General features: G+C 46.6%; 1 protein-coding gene across 1 annotated transcript in view; it reads right to left on the bottom strand.

The window, feature by feature from the left end:
* The window catches only part of LOC117204789 (homeobox protein homothorax-like), a 244,673-nt gene extending 226,610 nt beyond the window's left edge, over positions 1-18,063 (bottom strand). Inside the window, exons 1-3 of the mRNA XM_033442521.1 lie at positions 18,025-18,063; positions 15,873-15,930; positions 5,935-6,042 (exon numbers count right to left, since the gene is read on the bottom strand). Coding sequence (XP_033298412.1) covers positions 5,935-6,042; positions 15,873-15,930; positions 18,025-18,063 — 205 coding nt within the window. The remainder of the gene's footprint in view (positions 1-5,934; positions 6,043-15,872; positions 15,931-18,024) is intronic.
* Positions 18,064-22,097: the final 4,034 nt, after the last annotated feature.

The following is a 22,097-nucleotide window of genomic DNA, read 5'->3' as shown; positions in this document are numbered from 1 at the left end:
GGATTCGTTTCGTTACAATACGATTCGTACACAGAAGAATTCCATACGGTACACGGAAATTTTCATCGTTCGTAATAAGTTCCCCTCCTCTCGTGTTTCGCCTTGTTCAAAGTTCCTCCTACTTTGAGATCCGCGTCACGGCCGAGTTCGTCGTGCAGTTTCGACGGGACGTTTTCGAGCGAGGCGTTTTCTGCCTCCATGGGAACCAATTACCCTCCCACCCTTTCGCAAGAATGGCCGCCCCTCTAGGCGATGGTCGCCGGTATGCGAGTCGCCTGTGCACTCATGCGAGTGCTGAGTGACTGCGTGTAAGTACGCGAGTGCTACGTGCACGCGTCAATGCATGCGTTGCGATGCATCGCACTTGTAAATGACCCAATTACCGTTTCTAAATTTCTTCCGTATGATGTTCTGACGAAATCATAGAGGATAAATCTATAGGAAAGGGAAGATCCTTGAGATTCTTCTAAGAAATCCATTTATACGCGAGATATTTTATTTCAACGAAAGAAATTCGAAAAACTGAAATACAGCTGAAATACATTGGTCCGCGCGATTCTCATATACAGAGACGCCGTACTCCCTGAATACCTCTCGTAAGCTTATGTATTCACCTATGTAGGTATATATATACGAGCGTACATACGCACGTGAACGTGTGTCCGGTTCCTCCGTAAGAATGGTTCCAGAGGAAACTGGAGAGTAAGGGGCAAGAGAGACAAGGGGTAGAAGGAGAGGGAGGAACGCGGAGACGAAGGCTGGAGAGAGAGGAGCGCCGGTGATGGATCGTCCAATCAGTGCCGCGAGATGGAGCACGAGAGAAACGGAAAGGGAACGGAGAGAGAATGAAAGAGCCGGAGAATCTTCTCCACCTATGGCATGGTACGCAGCGGACGAGGAAAGGAAAGGAGAGAGGTCATGGTCGGGTCGGTCTCCTGCTAATCGAAGAACACGAGGTGGCCCTGTGCGGCCTCGCCAGAGAAACCCTGCCTTCTCTCTGTCCTCCGTCGTTTCTTCGCGAAGCCTGATTCTCGGCTATTGTACGAACCCGCTCCTTGCTAACTCCTTTCCGCGAAAACTCTGACCAGGATGATGAATTCGCAATGACGGAACGATGTTTCCACGCCGAACGTTTCAATCGTTCATCGGCAACGCATCGACAGATGGAGAAATTCAAGCTGGTTTCTGGCAGATCTCACGGACACACCGTTTAAGCAACGTAGTGGTAATACAAAGGGAGTTCGAGTCTGCAATTAGAACGGTGGAAGCTCGCTTTTAAGGCGAGCTAATTATAAGACCGCATCGATCACCGAGCGAGACAGTGTTCCACGGTTTTCTCGGGCGAATCGCGATGTACCGGTTAGAATGGGCAAAGAGAAGTGCGGTTACGAGGGTTGGAGCGAAGGGTCGCGAACCGTGAGCTCGAACATCGTTCAAACCACCGTGCTGCGGAATAGCGGAGGGGTTGCTGGAGATTGGCGTTACCGAGAAATCCTACTGGAACGACTGTTTGCGCGCGAAGCGCGGTACAATAGCGTAACTTCGATATCTATCAACGAACTGGATATACGTATAGACGATAAATTTCAACTTCGTTAAAGTATTCCGTACGCTACGAAAATGACTCGAGAACCACCAAATAGAGTCGGAAAAAACAGGGAATATATGTTGCGTTTCCACTGCAAGACAAACACGAAACAGCGGTACGTTCTTAGCGTTATTACCGAGGCAAAATCTCGATATCCGGTCGCGCTCGATGGGCCTTCGAGTGCCTCAGGAAAAAGACGAAAAAACGACTTGCTATTGAATCGACTACGCCACTGGCCGCAGAGAAGGTTGAAAGAGGAAAAGAGAGTGGAGAGAGGGCGGCTAACAATGGCCGCCAACCAAAACATCCGATAAATCTAACCGGCCTGGACCTCAAGCCCCGAGGGGTTTTAAACTCTCTCACCCCAAAACACCGTCGACGCGGGCGCAACCCTTACATTACGTTACACTCGGCGGAAAAGGGAGCCATGTCGTGTACCATTGCACCAGTGTGGACCGAGGGTGGCGAAGGAGGAGAGGGTTAGCCTAGAGCACCGTTCCTGCGAGGCGGGCAAAAGGGTGCCGAGGGGGTTGATATGCGATCCACGAAAAACCAAACAGAGAAAATTCCGTCCCGACTCACTCTTCTTCTCTGGCCACCCCTGCCTCGAGTCCCTTATACCTCTCGACCAACCCCCAACACGCCCGCTAGGACAGTAACGAGATCTCCCGTGAATGAGCGGTCAAGTAGCTTTTCGACGGAACCTCAACGAATTTGACAAACACGACCGCGTAGTAATTTATTCGCTCGCACCCTGGTTGCTCGCCGACACTGAAATCCCGCCGAGTGGGGCGAAACTGAGGCCATTTCTTTCTCGGCCGTATTTATTTCGGAACGAAGGAAAATTTAAACGTCTCTTAAATTTGTCGGCGACAGGCGCGACCCACTTCGAGTAACCAAAGCGGAGTGATAAAGTTTTCTCGTTTGACGAACGAACGAAAGAAAAAAGAAGAGGATTCATGTAACCTCGTGTCTTTCGTTGAAATGTAGAAGACCGATCTATTTTCTCCAGATGTTTCGAACGTTATTGTCCGTTGAAAAGTCTCTATCCTCATCAAGATAAACAAAGTACACACGATTGACGTCAGATATCTTAACGAAAAATCTGCGAAACGCGTGGCGGAAAGGAGTAGAGAACAAATTAGAATGAGGTCGCGAAACAAGTTTGTCGCTGTTTCCGCGCGCTAATCCCTGTTGGCTCGGTCGACGGTATTAACGAAAATTAAGAACACGTTGCAAATGTTGTCGCCGGCTGGATTGAACGAGCGAAAATAGTTACATTTGAAGGCGAGCTGTAATTTTACGAAACTGAAAATAACAGTGGACATCGAGCAGAGACCACAGAGCGAACGGTCCGGCCCGTAATGAATCAGACGGTAAAAATATATAATCGGGGATAATGCAGACGCGGTAACGCTGTCGTCGATGCGGAAACTCGATTCTCGTGCGCGGAAGGGTCGACGTATCGAGAGTTAAGTGACGCCTGGAATCTCGCGATTTCTCGGCAGTCATACATAATTAGCCTTGCGAAGTTGGTCTACGACTGGGATCTTTCACGCGGCTGGTTAAACGGCGAACCACGTTTTCGTGTCGAAGAATGTCGATAGCTTCTAAACTACGTGCGCTTGAATGCTCACACGCACCGCCATCACGCTGTTTCAACGGTCGTCCACGTTCGTCTTCAAGAGTAGAAATTCAAAGTGTCTAGCGAGACTTTCGCGAATTTACCGAGAACTTTTCCATTACCTTCAACTACGTTTTACCACGCCACTGCGATTCTGAGAAATTTACAGCTTGAACGCTACAAAAGAGTCGATTTGAAATTACGAGGGGTGGAAACAGCGATTCGAAAATTTCATGCAACCGAGTGCGGGACGCGTAAATTGCAATCGTTGCTGCGGTTCTATTAACGAGCTGCTAGGAAATAGTCATTATTAATAACCGGTGCATCCTGCAACAAAATTTATCCCACGCTTCCGGCCGGTCGTTTAATTCAGTCACCGATATCGGTTGCATTCAAAAACGTGCGCGGCCCAGTGCGATCTAGCCGCAGAGAGACGCGTCGGGGGGAAAGATTATGAACGCATAAATCAAAAATTAGCATTAACGATTCATTATTAACAGTCGAGCTGCGCGGCCGAGATAAAATTTATCCCCCGTTTCCGTATTTCGATTAATTAATGCGGCTCCCGTAGCGCTTTTTAAATGACAATATTAACGCACCGCCGCGGAACAGGCTGACGTTTTAACGAATGGATACCGTACGAAACTCAATGGACGAAGAGAAAACGCGCAATAATAATTCTAAACCTTTGTATACTTTCATCAATCGACTAAGAAGGTGTCGAAGTATGGAACTCGTCCGATTGTACAGCAAACACGATAAACTAAATATATGTACCTATCGTTCTTTCTTCTACTAGTTTGTTTGATTACCGATGAGCTACACCATTATTTACCCTCCTTTTTGCTTAACGTTCTCTACCAGCTGTCTATCAAAGTCCCCTACATGTATTCAAAGTATTTCAAAGTTCCGCGCTCTACACCGCAATTACAATTAAACCTCGATCGGCCTCTGCTACTTCGCATATTTATCCATCGCGTCGATATCTCGGTTTAACCGGCACGATAAAACGGTGCTATTGCTATCGCAATTGTCGTCGTATAGAAGAAAAGATCGCGAAAAGAGCAAAACGAAGAAGCCAGAAGCTTTCTCGAGAGCGCAGATCCCGCGTCCACTGCTCCACCTTCTCTCTTTGCGGATCCGTCGGTGTGCTCGTGGCTCAGTCCGTGGGCGGAAGGAAGAGGTCCATATGAGAGAGGCGAACGAAGAGGAAGAGGGACCAGAAAGAGGGACAGACAGGTCGGTCCGAGAGAGGAACCCGCGGCTGCCATGGTTACCGTCGCATTCCCGCCTCGCCTCGTTGCCATGGAGACGCCTCGTGGACCTCTCTCTTTCACCTTCGCTTACCCTCTGTCTGTCTTCTTCGTCCTCCCAGATTCTACGTCCCTTTCCCCCAAACCGATCGTCGATTCCTTCCCGTTCTCACACCCGGGATCTCTTATACCGTCTCTCTCATTCCCTCTCTCCGGGTTTCTCCCCGTCGCGTCGCGCCAACTCGCTAGGCTTCTCTCTACCTCTGGCATTCGCTCATATTCTCTCCGTTCCTTCGAACGAAGAGGAAGAGAGGGCCCGAGATAAAGAGGAACGCGATAGGGAGAGAAAAGAGGGAAGCGGCGGTGTTCGCGGGCGCATGCGCGATACTCCTGTCTTCCACGACGAGCCTGGACGTCTTTCGTTTGGAATCGTTCGATTAGTTATCGGCTGAAAGTGATTTACGTCCCCTTATCGAGGTCCTCCTTGGCGGCCGCGTAATTTAATTAAAGGAGAAATCGAAGATGGACAGCTTGACGATCGTTTCCGCGAGAATTGGACGGGCATCGATAGGTATCGATGCTCGACATCATCACGCCACTGCGATCGCGACCCACCGGTAGCAAAACGAGACTAACGAGACACACACGAGGAATATTCAAGAAATCAATCCCCTCTTTCGCGTCTCAGAGCATATATAATATATTTTTCGTTTTTTATCTCTGGATATTTCGTGCCTGAGTATATCGTCGATAGGCAGCGATGTTGTAACACGTCGAGATGGAACAGGGGCGCGCGCGCGTGTGTACGCGTCGCAGCATGGATAGACAGGCGGAGGTGTAAGCGGCTTGCTTTATAAGCCCCGATTCTGATTGGCCGTCGCGTCACCCGATATCAATATTTATTCAACGCGGCGAATGCCCGAGGCACGATTAAAACTTGTTTATGCCGCGAACGATTGCGCTCCTCCCACTGACGGCCGCGTATATCGCGCGCGTCCTCACTGCACACCGTGTCTGCATGCGTATTTCAGACACTCTCGCTCCCGTTTCGTTCCTTTTTACACTTGTTTCTTCGTCTCCTCTTCGGTGCTTCCTTCGTGGAAATTTATTAGAAGGATTAAGAACGAGACTCTTCAGGTTCCTCGTAAACATCGTGCAGGCTAGTAGCTTTCGATGAGAGAGTGGAAATTCCCGACGAGTACCTGATAAATATACTACGCGCGAAATCACGAGCCTAATCGCGACGATTAATGCTAGTACTCCACGGGGACGTTAAACAGCCAGAGTCCCGTTTAATTAAGGGTAACGTACGAGCGGCTGAAAATTTCCACAAGAGTTCGGCTAGAACGTCGGAGAGTACGCGACCAAAGAAAACCAGGCCGGCCCATATTTCGCCCGGGATATTCAATTTAGAGAAGGGTGAAAAGTTTCAGAAGAGAAGTGAGAAGAGAGAAGTTCGTAAAACTTACCGGGGCTACCGAGGAAGACGGAAGAGTAAAGAACGCCACGACGCGCGTCGCTCGCCGCTCGTTGCGCGTCCGGCGGCGAACTCCATTCCCTACGCGGACACCATTTACCTGAAGCAAAGAAAAAAATCGATTCACCGTTAATCACTGCCTTCTCAATATGACCTGGTATCAAACAAAATCGCCCTCGACCGGTTCTTTTCTAAAAACGCTGAATTAGAACCGCACGGTCACGCAATCGATGACCGTGAGCGAACACCGATCGGAGTACGAATCGAATTTGCATCGTGTGAACGATATCAGAAACGAGTCGAATCACCGAGAGAGTCGCCGCTCGAGAGTTTAATGAAACACATAAATTCCTGCAAATACATAGGGAAACATAAAAACTCTGTCGACCATCGAAAGAGGAGTTCCTCTTGGTGATACAAAAATAAATGTGGCTCTGTAGTAAAAATTCAACACAGGAACAGTTATTACACGGATACGTAAAAAGGCGGAGAGCAATATGTGCGCGTGGAAAGAATGCACCGAGTCTCGATACACAAAGGGCGCAAAGAATTCGTGATGCGAACGATCACGACTTCGACCAGGGAGATTCTATCGCGTGCTGCTCCATATATATCCCGTTACTTCTTTCCTTTCTTTTTCTCGGCTTCACTGGTCGGCATGCGATCTCACCCCTGCCGCGGCTCGTTCGACCAAGAATAATCGCACAATTATAATAATTAGATAAACGCGCGAGGAGAGCTTGTTGCGTTAAGAGCCGGTACTCGCTCAAACGGGTTCACCGCCTACCGGAATGTATCGAACGAATCCTCGTAACGTCGCGCCGGATACGACAGATGCACTGGCGATACCGAAACGCGAGATATTTCGTATTTCACGATTAAATTATCGTCGATTAATATCAACGTTGACGGTAGCGTGTTCGAAAAAATTCTTCTTTTATATCTTTTTTTTTTCTTTTCTTCGTGACATCGAGAGTACGATGATAAATCAAAGCACTCAGCAGCAACGTAAATACATACGACGAAAATAATCAGGAACTACGAAAGGAGAAATGATCGAATCACGAACCGATTAACGTGGCAAACGGGAGGCCGCGAGACTGATTTATAAGGCGGACAAGAACGAGTTTCGTAGCCAAGGTATTGCAATTTTCCGGATGCGAAAATAGGAAAGGTATCTACTTTATTTCCAGGGAGATCCCAGCTGAATGAGGATACACGGTAAGAAAGGGTGGCACCGGGGGATAAGAGTAAGCCGCGGAGCGAAGTAATTTCACACGAGAGAGTAGGGTCTCGCCCGGGCGGCCGCCGGATCCGCCGGAGCTACAGTCTTATCTACGGAAATATAGCCGACCATCCCCCGGCGAAAATTATATTCTTGAAAAGCAGAAAATTGCTTCGGAAGCTGTGGACCAAGCGCGCCGATATTAGATGTCCTCCTTCGTGTGTCTGAACCACGGACCAAAATAACGAATCATTTTATTATCCATGACACCTAATTAAACAAACCGACTGCACTGTCTTTCAGCTCCTGATAATGCGATGGAAAACTAAAACTTGCGTGAAAAATATAGAATTTTACCCGTGATTTAAGGTGCCACTACGAAAAGTAAAAGTCTCTCTCTTTTCAAAAGGTTCAGCGGAGTAAAAAACGGAGCTGGGATTCTAATTCTACGGCCCGAGGAGAAGGTGCGTTTAACCCAAAGTTACGGTTATGGTTAGTCGTGTTAATTTGTAGCCTAGCCAAATGACAGGGCCGAACCAGTGATTCGAAAGTAATGATTATCCCTGGCTCGGGGGACAGCTGGATTCACGTTAATGATGAGGAGATTAGAGATTCGATGACGCCTAACTCACGGATCAACGTGCGTCGAAAGACGAATTCGAATGAATTTCTCGAATATATTCGTGTGACAAACGAGAGTGAAATAATATTTTGGAATAACAGAGACGAGAACGGTATTATGGGAGGAAAGACGCTTCAGGCAGGTAGAAGTATGGGTCGAGAAGGAACGAAGTCGAGACCAGCTCGAGATCCTTCGGAGAAAGCGAAAATGAGTGCTTCACGTCGATGGAATCCTGCCTTTCTACGCTGGAAGGAGGAACGAGCGAATAAACGATACATCAGGATTATTCGGAGTCGGTCGCCAGCGTTGTCGACCCATTAAACACTGGCAGACCGTGCGTCACAGTTATCCCCGAAGTCGTCGATGAAACGGGACTCCGGGAATACCTGTAGGATCCTAGAGTGGAGGTGAAGCGGCCGTGAAGAAATTTATAGCCGCTAAGAGACAGGGTGTAATCATACGCGTCACCCCGTCAACTCTGTAACCGTGATTTATCGTGGGAATTTTCAAAGACGTCCGAGAATGTCCGCGATGCTCTATAAACGGATACCACGAATTCCATTCTATTTGTCTGTTTTCCGGTATTCATCTCGTTTGATAACGATCAATTTTTTAACAGTTTACCAGCAAATGTAATTCGTCCTATTAATCGAATCGTTCATAGACGAGATAGTCACGAGCTGATAATTGAATCCGGAGGGAAAGTCCATGGCAGACACACGAAAGCGACGATTCGAATTCATTGAAGCGCTCGAACCGCATCATGAATTATTCCGCCCCTGAAACTTTAATCACGGCCGATTCCGTGTTCTGAGGAGAGCAATCGTCGCATCTGGAAACGGAGCACGAGTCGGGCCGAGCGGGGGATTCGTTAAGTGGCATCAAGTGAGACGTCTCTTTTGAACGATCGCTGTGCGGCTAAATTGCGGGTTAACTTCGGGGTTCGCGTGTTAGCGACAGTCATGCCACGCGGTCGAGTCGTGTGTAGCAGATGAAACCCGGAGTGAATGAGATAGAAAGATCGGAGGGAGGGAGAGTCAGGAATCAAGGAGGGCCGAATTGGAGGAGAGGTGGATGATTCGACGACCGTCTTGTTCATCTTTGTCGCCGTCTTAACCGGAGACGAAAAGTCAGGACCCGAAGTCTGATACGTTCTGCGCGAGCGCGTCTCTCACTACGGTCCTGGTTTATTTTTACAGACTATCATACGCTCGACGATTGTAAATTGGAATGTAATTCGAGCAGCGCGTCCATGGATCTCTCATCGGTATCGGGTCCCCCGCTGTCCGCCACTGATTCATCTGCGTTAACGAGTGTCGTGCTTCCAGTTTCAGCGGATGGTTCGTTGAACTTTTTCGCTGGCCAATCGCACGGATATTCTCAATTACAATTCTGCTCTCTTTTTATGAGTCAGCCTCATGCATCGTGTTACTCCATTCGGTAGTCTGTCATCGGTTTTGTAATTCGTTTGGAATCTCGCTTGGCTGAGGGTTACTTGACCCGTTCGTTAATCTTCGACCAGCATCGCGCGAAAATAAAACGCAACATATAAGTGTCTTTTCAGTTCTTACGATTGCTTGCTATCAACTGTATATTAAATGTATATGTGAATTAAACGTGGATGAAACGTCCTAAGGATCGGTATAGATAAACATCTAAAAGGGCATAACGTAACGGCAGGATTCATCAACCATAGAAAACATAGACGAGGTTATAGGCCGGATATAGATACATTCCCAAAAACCCCATCGTATTGAGGTTGCGTCCTCGATATAAATAAATCAATATAACCTACTTCCACTCTGAGACGCCGCCCTCTTTCTCCGTAAGGAAGTGACGTATGAGACTCGCATCCTCTTGAAACGAGGGTTGAGGAGGCCACCCTGTTATTTCACAGTTAGGCTGGCCCCATCCCAGCTCGCGCCACCTTCAACCTTCTTCCACGCTGGCATCTTCTCTATCCGAGACCGAGCTTCGTCCCTAGTCTTGCTTCCAGGCGTGCACGAGTCCCTCGGGAAGCTTTTGTCCTCGAGCTGTAAGCGACTTCCTGACAGGCCAAGTTTGCACCTGCTCTCCTCTTGCCGCCGCCTGTAACTCTCCTCGCCCGTTTCTCTTTATTCTTCTCTTTCACTTTCGGCCTTTCTCTTCCCGTGACCATGTTCCTCTACATTTTTCTCTTTCTTCCGGTAACTTCAATCTAACCTTAATGTCGGCCCATACCACCTACCAACGTGCTACCGGCACGAAATTTATTCGGAATAGCTATCCTCGATCTTCCTTGTCCGTACTCTCGAGACTCTTCGTTTAAGGATAATCCATAGATGAATCAGTGAATATATCGAGATAATAATTAATTTTCAATAATTCGTCGTGTTAAAATTGTGACAACTTTACATCTGTTGAGGCGCATCCAACCTCGGAAGACACTTTCAACTGAGAAACTTTAGTTCTAAGTCTTTAATATTAGATATATTCAATTGCTAATTACAAAGAACTTTATTCCTTTCGTATTCATAAATAGATTGAAAATTTCATAACAATTCAACTACTTGACTAGGAAGTACACTTAACACCTGTAGTATATGTAGCGCCAAATTGAATGAATCTATAATCCTCGTGTCCCTTCTTCCCACTAGACCCAATGAACTTTTCATTTACCACGTGTCACCGATGGCACTATGATAAATTACGTAGAGTAGTTAGTATCTTTTCTCTAACCATTAAGTATCTTCGAATAAATCAGAGTGAAGGGGAAGAAGACGAAAGAACATACACGATAACTCCTAATCCAGCAAGCTTCCACCGTTATCGAGTTGTTCTTCGTATAGAATGGAAGATCACAGCGATAAAGCGATCAGAATTTTCCACGACGCCAGAGGCGCACCACGGCTTGTATTTTCCGTTTCGCGTAGTCGGTGTCTTTCTCTCCCGGGGGGAGGTGGCAAAGCTGGAGGCGGAGGAGGTGGAGAAACAGACAGAGAGAGAAAGAGGAGAGGGACGTTCGCAGATGTTCGAGACGCCGGGTGATTAATGACGCCCGATAAACGTAATTTGTTGCGGGGCCGCGGACTCGTCTTCTCTCGGCTCGTCTTTCGAATTCAAATTGATAAACAGGACGCAGTTTGTAATGGCCGGTGGGTTGCGCTGCTACGGGACGGCCGGCTGTCGGACAAGCCGGACGACTTCACTGACCGGCCAGTATAGTAATTAATTTTAAGCAGCATGCTGCGCGATTTTCACTATCTCGACGCTACCGCTCTTCGTCTCCGCCGTTCTCCACCTGACCGTGACAAACACACCCTCGCCACAGCCGGACAGACGATTACCCTTCGCGCTTCCTTCTTTCTAACGCGCGCGATTCCCAGTCACCTGCTAATTCAATTACTTGCGATTTCAACCTTGCGACCCACAAATGCCGCATAATATCTGAAAACTATCTTAGCGGTACGTTTTGCTTATTAGTTTTTCGTGAATGACTGCTCTTTCAAACCCCGAATTCCTGTTTTTCGCCAGTTGGTTACTGAGAAACTAAGTCCACATTCTCTTCCAAACTTATATACTGCCCTCTTTAGTTAAAATGCCTTACCTAGTGTCTTCTCATTTTTAAGATATGTAGAAATATTTCAAGTTCCCCATGTTTTTTAATTTTTAAGCACAGCTATTTACACAGTCTGTTACGAAAACATAAATAAATATAAAAAAAAAATGAAGAGGGACAAAGACAACACAGAGCAGGTATAAAACATCAGCTTAGTAGAAAGTGACGGATTGCTAGATAGAATATTTTAACTACAGAGAACGACATAGATCTCTTCTAGACTCTCCTACATCAGATCTGTGTTCAATTAACGATAAGTACTATCTGTATATTATGAGTGAACTATGAAGAGAATACTGAATTAACTATAAGCATTCTTCTTTGTAAATCCGCGTTATTAAAATAATATTATATTATTAAATATTATATTATTAATAAAACCACTTTCTAACAATATACTAACAAAGTCCGTATGTAATAATAAAAAAATAATTTGATGAGTCTCCTTAGAACAATTCACAACATTTGGATATTCTCTCAAGACCATCAAGATGGACAATCGTCATAAAGGGATGGTATAAACGGACGGCGAGACGAAAACGAAACAAGTTTGATAGGGATGCGATAGCGTGACACGCGCGCCGAATCGAGTGGACGTTATTAAGAGGAATAAAGATAAGCTGAGGAGAAGTGGGACCGGGATAGAAAACGCGTGTTTCAGATCACGGAGAACACGTAGGCGCGTACAGATCGGGGTCTCGCACGTAGGCGCGGCTGACAAACGCAGCTATGGTCCACGGTGTGTCGCGCGAACGCGCGATTACCATTAAACGCGTAATGGAAACGGGTCCGAAGGAACCTGGTCACCGACGATAACATCGAACAAAGGTGTTAACGTAACTCAACGGAGACAGGTGAGAGCACCAAGCTGCGGTGTTGCGCGCGGCCACTCGCGAACACACTCCGCTTCCGCGACTTCCTCCGTAAAACGCAAATCCACAATTAACACTCTTTCCTTCCAGGATGCTCGAATTTACGTTGCCACTTAGCGCGGTCGTCGTGTTCCCCGTCACCCTTTGCCAGCCGATTCGAACAGCCGTAAGCTGGATTTTTAAACACCATGAAACGGTCTCAAACGGAAATAAAAGCACCTTGCAAAACGTGGTTTATTAGTTTCTTTAAATAGTGCTCCGATCAGTCTACAGCGTTGAATCGATTATCGTTATTCGCTATGGCTGTTATATGTCATGGGAAAAGTTTCCAGATCGATATGGAAACGAAGACAGACGAAGCATTTCGTTGAGAGAAATACGTCAGCAGACATAATAAACCGAAAGTCCGTGGAATTTGAAGAAGAAACGCTGGTCTTAAAATAGGGAACGTAATAAGGAGCGTAATAATAGGCTATCCCTGACGAAAGCATAGATCCATTTTTAGGATTCGCTCCTGGCAGTACACAAATAGAAGAAGCCTGGAATTTGTTGGGAAAATTTCCACGGAGCGCTTCGTCATGCCTCGCGAAGGTGTCCCTTGCGTTTCAAAATACATACGTACATTCATTCCTCGGACCTCGAAATTCGGCTATTTTTACGTTCTCCGCGGAGACCTATCTTGACCGTGTCTATTCCGAATTCGCGAGACGAGAAGAAGATCGAAGTCGAATTCGCTAGCCTCCATTGAAACAACAAACGAAAGGGTGAATTATCGTCGCGTCGACGGAAGAAAACAGGTCGAGGGAAATTCTCGACGGATCCTCGTCGGCCTTCCCTATCCGTATTCACGTCCGATTGTTCGAGTTATAAACGCAGCCCGCAGCGGAGGCCGTTTGATCGATGGCAGCCAAAAGCCAGTCGCGGCGTGGCGCGGTAGAGAGGTGGAGGGAGAGAGGGATGAATACGGAGTAACAGAGAACACGAGGGAGGAGGATAGAGAGAGAATGAGATAGGAGGAGAAGACCGAAAGGGACGGAAGGGAAATGCAGAACGTGGGGCCGAACGGAACACAGAAGGTAGAGGCGAGGTAGTAGTAGGTGGTTGGGCGGTCGGAGGTGGTCAGGAATCACGGAGTGATGTCAGCCCGTGACTCGTGACACGCGCTGGTTTAATTAGCGCTACAATGCCGAATCTGTGTGCATGTGCAGCCAGAAGGTGGAAACGCAGCGAGAGAAAGAGGAGGCCGAGAGGGAGGAGGTGGAGGAGGTCGGAAATCGGACGATGGAGGACGCAAAGCCCGAGCAAACCGCACCACCCGTGTGCCCTGTTCCCGACTACGATTCACTCCTCTCTTTCTGGCACTCTGCCTGCCGACCTACGACCCGCCCCCGGGACCCCGGGACCACGTTCTCCGAATTACCGGTCCCGTCGCTGCAACAGCGGTGCACTTAGCGTAAATTCAGGGCGAATCGACGGCGCTTGACGTCCCCTTTCCCAGACCCCTCAATTTCCTCCCCCTCCGGACCGCGCTCCTTCGCCACTCGGTGCACCGGTTCGCTTCTATATCTCGTGTATATACCGATCGTCGAGACGCTTTCCTCTTGCTTTTGCTCTGGAATTAATGTTACGTGGAAACGGAGTAGGAGAATTTGAGATGGACGCGAGAGTAGCCTCGATATTTTTAAAATGAAACGCTCTTATGCCTGCTTGTTCTTAGGAAAGATTTCATTCTCTTCTCTCTGAAGCATATATTGATCGCTCGTTCGACTGTTCGATTTGCACTATTCGATAGAAGAGGAGAGACAAAGATGAAAAAGAAAAAAAGAACCTTTAAGAGAAACGGGATTTTGATTTTTATTTTTTCTAGTTAGTTGGTTGACGTTAAAAAAACTTTATCGTGACGTAACCATGTTTCCAAACAAGTTTCGAGTGCAAAAACTAATTCACGATAGGCGAGAGATAGGAAGAATCTTTCCTCGAGCGGACAGGCTCGAAAGCTGACGTGCTCGCGCGTGTAGCGAAGCATATGTCCTCGGCCAGCGCGACACACGGCCGAGATAGGAGAGATTTAAAATGTTGCGGCAGGTCGGGAGGACTAAATGATGATAAACTATCTCACTGGTCCCGGTAGACTGACCCTGCACGCCGACTTGAATTACAGCCAAAAAACAAAACTACTCGCCGCTCGACGTGCACGGGCGAACAACTAAAACACGTCAACTCTGCTCTGACCAAGACGCAAAATCCTGGATCACTGGATTTTCCAGTTACTTAGTTATCATAAATTACACAATTTTGATTGAACAATCGGGACATCCTCGTACAATTATTTGTAAATATGAACGTTCTCCTATATCTTTCTCTCGCGCTGGCTATGACAGATATTTGTACATATTTTCATTTTCCTTAGCTTCTTTCACTTTCCTTCCTTAACGAAGAATTTTTTTATCATCCGTTACATATCATTATCATAATCATATGAGTATTACTAGGCGATATGAGATTTAATATATGTACTTGGATATATACACATACCAATTAATTGGTATATAAACGTTACAATAAATACAATACTCTGTAAATACCTTTTGTAGTCACTGTAATTCAGAGAAACACGATTTAAATTCGAAAGTGCAATTTAAAATTCGCGATGTAAATAAACCAAAAAGAAAGACGAATTATGTAAGGAATAAAAGTAGATCGACATTTGTACATTACGCAACACGGTTGGAGGTCAAATCTGAAATTACAAATAAACCGCATATACACATCCAGTGCCTTACGCTCTGAACGAATTTTCTTCGTCAAACCATTACGTTCCCTTGTGAAACCAACCGTATCTTCGATCTCCGCTAACGATCGTCCGAAGTAACGCACAGAAAAGCTCCATTTGCAACTGACTCGACTTATCAGCGGCCACCTTGGTACGCGGTCAATCCGTCGCCATTAAACCCCCAGCCACGCGATTATGGTCGTTACTTTTCTCCCTGTGTATGCTCGCTTGAATTCGCCCCGTTGCCTTCCCTCTCCGGCCCTGCCACGTCCTCTCCCCACCACCGCTCCCCGCTTCCCACTCTCCGCCCGTCACCCTCTTTCTGCCGAATTATTAATTCCCTCGTTAAAATCCGACCCGCGGCGTCGCCACGGTTTGTTATTTACGAACGAAAATTGTAAATACAAGGCGGTAGGGGGGAGGCGAGGTAGATGTATCGACGCGCGACCATTCCCGTGGCCGCGGGCAATTAATAATCGCATCGGAGCTAATTAAATCCGGAAAACATGCAAATGCACTGTGTTTATATTTCAAAGGGACGACCAATCGGCCGCGCAGCGGCGCAACGATGACGAAGAGCCGCTCAGAAGCGGCGGGGGGGGGGGGGGTTATGGGTACAGAATGGTAGGGACGAGACCGCCCAAGGGATTCGATTACGAATTGCCCATAAAAATACATAAAACACGATTATGCTCTATTAGTTGCGTTTTTACGAGCTCGTCGGCGTCGATATTTATCCGATCGACAAAATGACGCTGTAGAAACGTCGTACGCTTATCGTAAAATTTTGACTTGCTACGTGCTATGTTCCATGAATGGCGTGTTTACGTATATACTTGCATTGCGTTACATGCAGATAACAGCTATCTGTGAAAGTTGTCTCATCCCGACTGTCATCCTAACTGTCCGCAAATTCTTCGCGATTATCGGTTAATTAACTAGTGGCCATCAACGACACTACGCACTAATTATTCAGATAATTAACGAATTTTTCACGTTTCTACACGTAATGCAACCCAATCGCGCCTTGCCTGTGCTGCCAACTAGCGAGGCTTAGGGTAACTATTCGCTGATCCAGTCGAAGCGCCGCATATCGGCAGCTGTCTGAACTAACACGGCTCACTCACGTTATTCGTTGCCAGCGATTACGTATACGAGGAATATGTGTTCAATTCGCTAAATTAATTGAAATTTATGAATACTTGGGTACAAATGGTAGAAGAAGATTGAGGAATTGTGACAATATCGCGGGTAAGCTACAGATTTTTTCTTTTTGAATTAATGCATTATTGAGCGTGACAATTAACTTGAAAAAATCGAATAAACGCTATGTGTATTGAATTCTTTTTATATTTCCTATATTCAATCATGTTGACAATAGAACGGTGTGCTGTATGATAAGCAGGCAAGAAGTAAAGGAGTTGGCTATGAATAAGAAGGAATATTAAAAGAACTCCATAAAAACATTTTCTTCGATTGTTGAATAAATAAAAACTTTTTTCAATAGCAACAAATATACTAATGAATATTTAACGAGAACCAAACAAACTTAACCTTGGAAACCTATTCCGACATTATCAAAAGGATTCTGTAAAATGTGACATAATTTCCATTTCTATTTCTAGGCTCTACACGGATACGGAAAGGATAAACTTCTGATGTCGTTCAGTTTCATCCAGTAAACTTAGAAATAACTTTTGATCATTACATGATATCTATCAATTGCAATCCTTCAACAAGTCTATCATTAAATAGTTTCCTAGTAATCTTCCGCCATTTTTTCACTTCAAATTTGGCGATTTCATATCAAAAGTTATACGCGACATATAGTAAAAATAACAGCGTTTCGCGAGGACGATGACCGAAACATCAAAGAAAAAGAAAGAGAAAGACTACCATTGGAAGTAGTACGGTACGACGGCCATAAAAAGTGTATATCGAAGCGGGTGCATAAGGTGTATGCACGTACGCGAGGTATTACATACGAAGTGTACCGTGCATTGGCAGGTAAGCAGTATAATCGGTAGGGAGGGTAAATACGTAGCCACACAGACGGGAAGAGAGGAAAAGGGAGAAATAGAGGGAGAGGTGGGTGCATTTGGTCGGACATGGCGGCACAGCGGCGAATCAAACGATATCGGGCTTCTGGATTAATTTATGCACCGTGGCTTGTTAAAACGCGAGACACAAAGGCCTCGCCGACGCTGCATTCTTACGGCTCGGCTTAGGCCCAGACGCCAATCAATTCGCCTCGCCTCTGCTTTCGTGCATTTATTCGCGCGTAATAACGTTTAAGCCCCAACGAAATAAAATTACGTCAGCTCGAGCCATTTCTTTGTCGTAGCATAATGAAAATAGATCTTAATATTAATAGATCGTGGCAGCTAATCGTTTGAGAATTCTCCAACATTTTAACCATCGATTATAGCAAATACATGTAAAGAAATTCTGTATGTAATTACTACATCTATTACGTGGCCTATATTTTTTATATTTTTCAGAAAATTGGAACTAACAGAAACAGCTCTCCTACGCGAACCTCCTTTTGTGTCTCGAGTTGTCACCGGGATAGAAAATAGATCGTGCTCCGTAATGGTTGCCGGATTATTTTGCCAGTTGGAATTCGACGATTTTTAACTACCACCAACGAGGAGCAAGTTTTTCGCCGGGTAGCGCGGACGAAGAAAACCTCGAAGGCTATTTATTTCCGACAGGCCGCCAGTACAAATAGTATGGACACTTTATCAATGTTCCGCGCCGCTATCTTCGGTCCTGATCGTGGCGCGCCGGAACTCACAAGGATCCCTCCACGTCCGTTTTCCCCGATCTAAAAAGTGCCGCGGGATTTTTAACGATGGCCGTTCTTTCGTGAACGTTGTTAGGCGGGGGTGGAAAGAATTTAGCTCAGCCCGCGTATCTTTGCCGGCATTAATTACTTTCGTGGCAGAAAGGATCCGGGGTGATATCACGCCGGTGCAACGACGATACTGACTGCAACTTCCTCGCCACCCTCCCACATCCTGTTCCCCATTCTACTAACCTCTACCCAACCAGTCTTCTTTCAGCCCGATTTCTCCGTTTCTCTCCGGACCGGGATGCAATTTACCGAATTGTTTTTAAATCCCTCGGGCGGCACGACGGCGGAAAAGAAGGAAAGCGCAGCGGAGAAAAAAGAAACAAGAGGAGAGAGAGAAGAAGGAAAAGGCGAGTAGGAAACGGAGCAGGGAGGAGGTTGTGGCGGAGGTGGAGGAACGAGGTTGGCGGCAGCCATGGCGTCAGCTGTTTTGTCCCGGAGGCGCGCCCCCCGCTTTCTTTATGTTTCTTTGCCCGGAAGCCCCGTTCCGATATCGTCCCCGATACACCGCTTGCGCCCGTTCTCCGTGCTCGAATACCTATACAAACGCATCGGTGTACTTTACGTCCGAACATGAAGAAACGCGAATAGCTCGCCGGCGTGTTCCTTTTCTTTTGAAGCAGAAAATCGTATGGACTGATTTTTCCAGATGAATACCACTAAAAATACACCGTATGGTATCTTAACTACTCTGTGATCAGCTATTTCTGATTAATAAATTTTATAGAACAATGGAATCGATGGAAAGTTATATGAAGGTATTAACGCGAAACAGTTGGATCCAGCAGTTTCTATTATTACGCCTCGCGACATTTGGGACGTCAGAAGATACGTATGGTGGAACAAAAAGAAGGATTCCTTGGGAATTACATGGTCTCGATAGACGGATGTCTCTTGGACACGCATGCACAAGTCCGTCACGTGACTGACACAGTGCGTTAAGTGTCGCGTTGGCTATCAGCGAAGCAACACGACAGGTGCGCGTCGATAACGGTGCCGACAATAATTGCAAATCGTAGCCGGTCACCGTGCCCCGTCGTGTCGATCAAGATCCGAATAATATGTTCGGCTAACGCGGCAACGTTTCCATTACATAACGGACGATAAACGGTCGCGTTAAGCGCAACCATTCCTTCTCACGTAGACGCCCGAACGATCGTGCACTCAGACCCCTGAATATGCCACTGAAGTCGATGAATCGCAGACATAGCGAGGGTACGCGACATAGAATCTAACTGTAAATGTTAATTACGAATTAATTTCATTTTTACGATATCCTCGATGATTTAACGCAACAATAACGTATCTATTTATTTTATATTTCTAGATAAATCCTTGACTAGAGTCGAAGATTTTTCTTCGAGTCGCTTTAAAAACCTAGATCGCGTTTAAAACGCGAAAACACCATCCTTAAGCTGGAAAACGTCGGATCATCGTCGAGCTAGCTAGCGTTTCGAAGGGTGGAGACGTGGCAAGGGGAAGACGAAGAGGGGCAGGTCGGGTAACAGTAACGACGTCGACAGGGTTGCGCGGAGGGAAACTCCCGTTGGAGTCTCCTCCGGCAGCGAAGAGGGATGGAAACGGGAATACGATTGGTTTGTGAGGGTCGCCATTCACGGGGGTCGCCGGTGCCGTTTGGAGTCTGCGCTCTTCCTTGATCCTAAGAGAAGCATTTCGCTCGTTTCAGCCGAGAGACACGAAAGGAAAGTGGTCGAGGGAAACACGGAGGGGGTGGAAGATTCTCTCTTCGACGAAATCCATAGAGCATAGGGGCTGGAAAGAGAGAAGGCCAAGTACGAGAACAAGAGTGAGAAAAAGAAAATGATAGAAAAGGAGCCAGGATGCTCTCTTGAAAGACCAACCGGCGCGTTTTGACGGACGTCGCGACGCCCTACCTCACCTTTATCGCCGACGCCCTTCTCCATCACCTTCTTATTTCTTCTCGTATCTCCTAAATAGCAGAAAGAAGCGATACCGTTCTTTTTCTGCCTCTTGGATTGGAGTAAAGCTTCGATTCTTTTCTCCCACTAACGTTTCCTACGAATCAGGTTAAGTATAAAAATGAAAGAAACGGCATGTATACACAGGGAGAAAAGCTGAAGGATTCCCGACTCTCCGACATTTGAGATACTCTGCTGCCGAGAATTACGATCACAATATCAAGAACGATGTATGAATTTTTTTACCGCTCGTTATTCTAGGCGCACGGACTTCCCATAGGTCGGTCTTGCTTTCTGCAGAGGGTCGACGCCGCACCGTGACGCTATACTTAAGACGCTATTTATGACGCCGTTTCGCCGCTAATGTTTCAGTTGGGCCAGGTCGGCAACGATAGTCGATACTTGATATGTTTATGACGATGCGAATCGACGCGAACATTATCGGACGTTGATTAAAAAAGGAAGTTGGAAAATTCTTCGTAAAAATCTTCGACAGGGATATTTTTGAAAATCAATGATATCTCGAGGTAATTGAAAAATAACGTTTTTCGAATGAAAGAACAAGAAGAAAAGAATATAAAGAAGCCGTGTTTCCGTTTCTATTTATGGCCTGACGAAATTACGGAGCAGTTTCCCTCGCACGACACGGACGGGAGAAAAAAGGGGAAAGAAGAATCACGAAGCAGAAATTATATGCAGACACGAGTTGACTGCTCGAGGCCCTCGTTTAATTAACCATCGCTCTCGCTCCACCCTTCGTAGCCTGCAACAAAGAGGACGACGAATCTGGAGGCCGAGCCGACGGAACTCTCACGGGGTACCACGCGATTCGGCTGGTCGAAAACAAGCAGGAATTATTTCGAGTTGGTCACGTGATCGTATCGACTTCAGCATTGTTTTCGCGTGGCCTGCAATTACAGGCCGGGAGTTACGAGGCAGCGGGTGGCAAACTGGCCCCCGTCGGCTCCGAGCGAGACAAGAACGCAAGGAGGAGGGACCAAGAGGCGACAGGTGGGGTGGAGAAGGCGGCGGTAACCGCCTGGCTGTGTATTTAAATTTAAATATAATGCAAATCGACTGAGATAAGATGAATAATAATTGTAACAGTAAGGGAGGGGTGTCTTGGAGGCAACGGTACGAAGAAAGAAGGTTCGTCCTCGATAAGACAACGTCTACGTCCGAGGCAATCTCGCAATTACCAGAGTGCTTGCTACCAGTATCGACATGCAGATGAATTTTCATTTTCTGTAGATAGTCGGCGAACGACACCTGAGTGTACACGATGTCGCGTACGACCCTATATTTTTTCCTAAGTTTTAATAATGAATCTCTCTCGCTCGTGTTTTATTCTGTGTTCATTGATCGACTCGACTCGCATTTATCATTCATCGTGTTTTCTACGGAGTTTCCCTATATAGCCATCATTAGACGCAGTTGGCTTTCTTCGCAGCACAACACACCGTCCTGGTATAACGTTACAATGTAACGTCGATTGGCTCCGGGCGAAGTTTCACCGCAAAGTTGCGACAGTAATGAACAATCGATACGCTCGAGGGGAGGCTAACTATAAACAGGTGGCAAGAATTGGAACAGGGCTCAAAGTTTAATGCGCGGTGTAACTCCGCGAGCGAATAGTCTGACAGTTTTGACGAACTTACGCGACTATGTTCCCGGAGAGTTGCAGGCGGACGATGTGTCCTGATACGCGGAGGAAAAGTTCCAACGTGGAAGAACCCCGTAGCATGGAAAACTTTCACGGCAACTGCTCGTGTGTTTATCGAGGTTCCTCGAAACCAAGATTTCCGGAAGCGATCGTGAAACTCGCTGATGCATAATTCGCGATATACGAACTGTCATTAAAAAAAAAAGAAGAAAATAACGTCGTATATATTATCGATAGCGAGGACAGACCAACTCCAAAATTAGATTAGCGAGTATCACCACCGCGTAATAAATCGCCTCGTAGTCGCCTAGCAGCAGCGACAAGTTCCTATGATCTAATCGAACAGAATTAAAAATAATGCGCATAAAAGCTCGTTACCGACATAATTAAAACATTAAGGTATCCCAATGCACAATGCAACCACGGAAAGATAGAGAGCAGCCGATAATCGAATTAAAGACAGTTACGATTCCTCGAGCGCAATTCCCTACAAGGCACCAAATTAATTCCCCGATCGAGATTAAAATCTCCCCGTCGACGTTGCGTATCGAGCCGGTACGGTCGGCGTCGCTTCTTTCCCTCCGGTCAGAAAAACGAAGCCGCCGCTC

Source organism: Bombus bifarius, unplaced genomic scaffold (assembly GCF_011952205.1).
Source record: "Bombus bifarius isolate JDL3187 unplaced genomic scaffold, Bbif_JDL3187 scf7180000007980, whole genome shotgun sequence".
NCBI classification, from domain to species: domain Eukaryota; kingdom Metazoa; phylum Arthropoda; class Insecta; order Hymenoptera; family Apidae; genus Bombus; species Bombus bifarius.
Note: the sequence above shows the minus strand (reverse complement) of the source record. Positions and strands in the feature narration are given on the sequence as shown.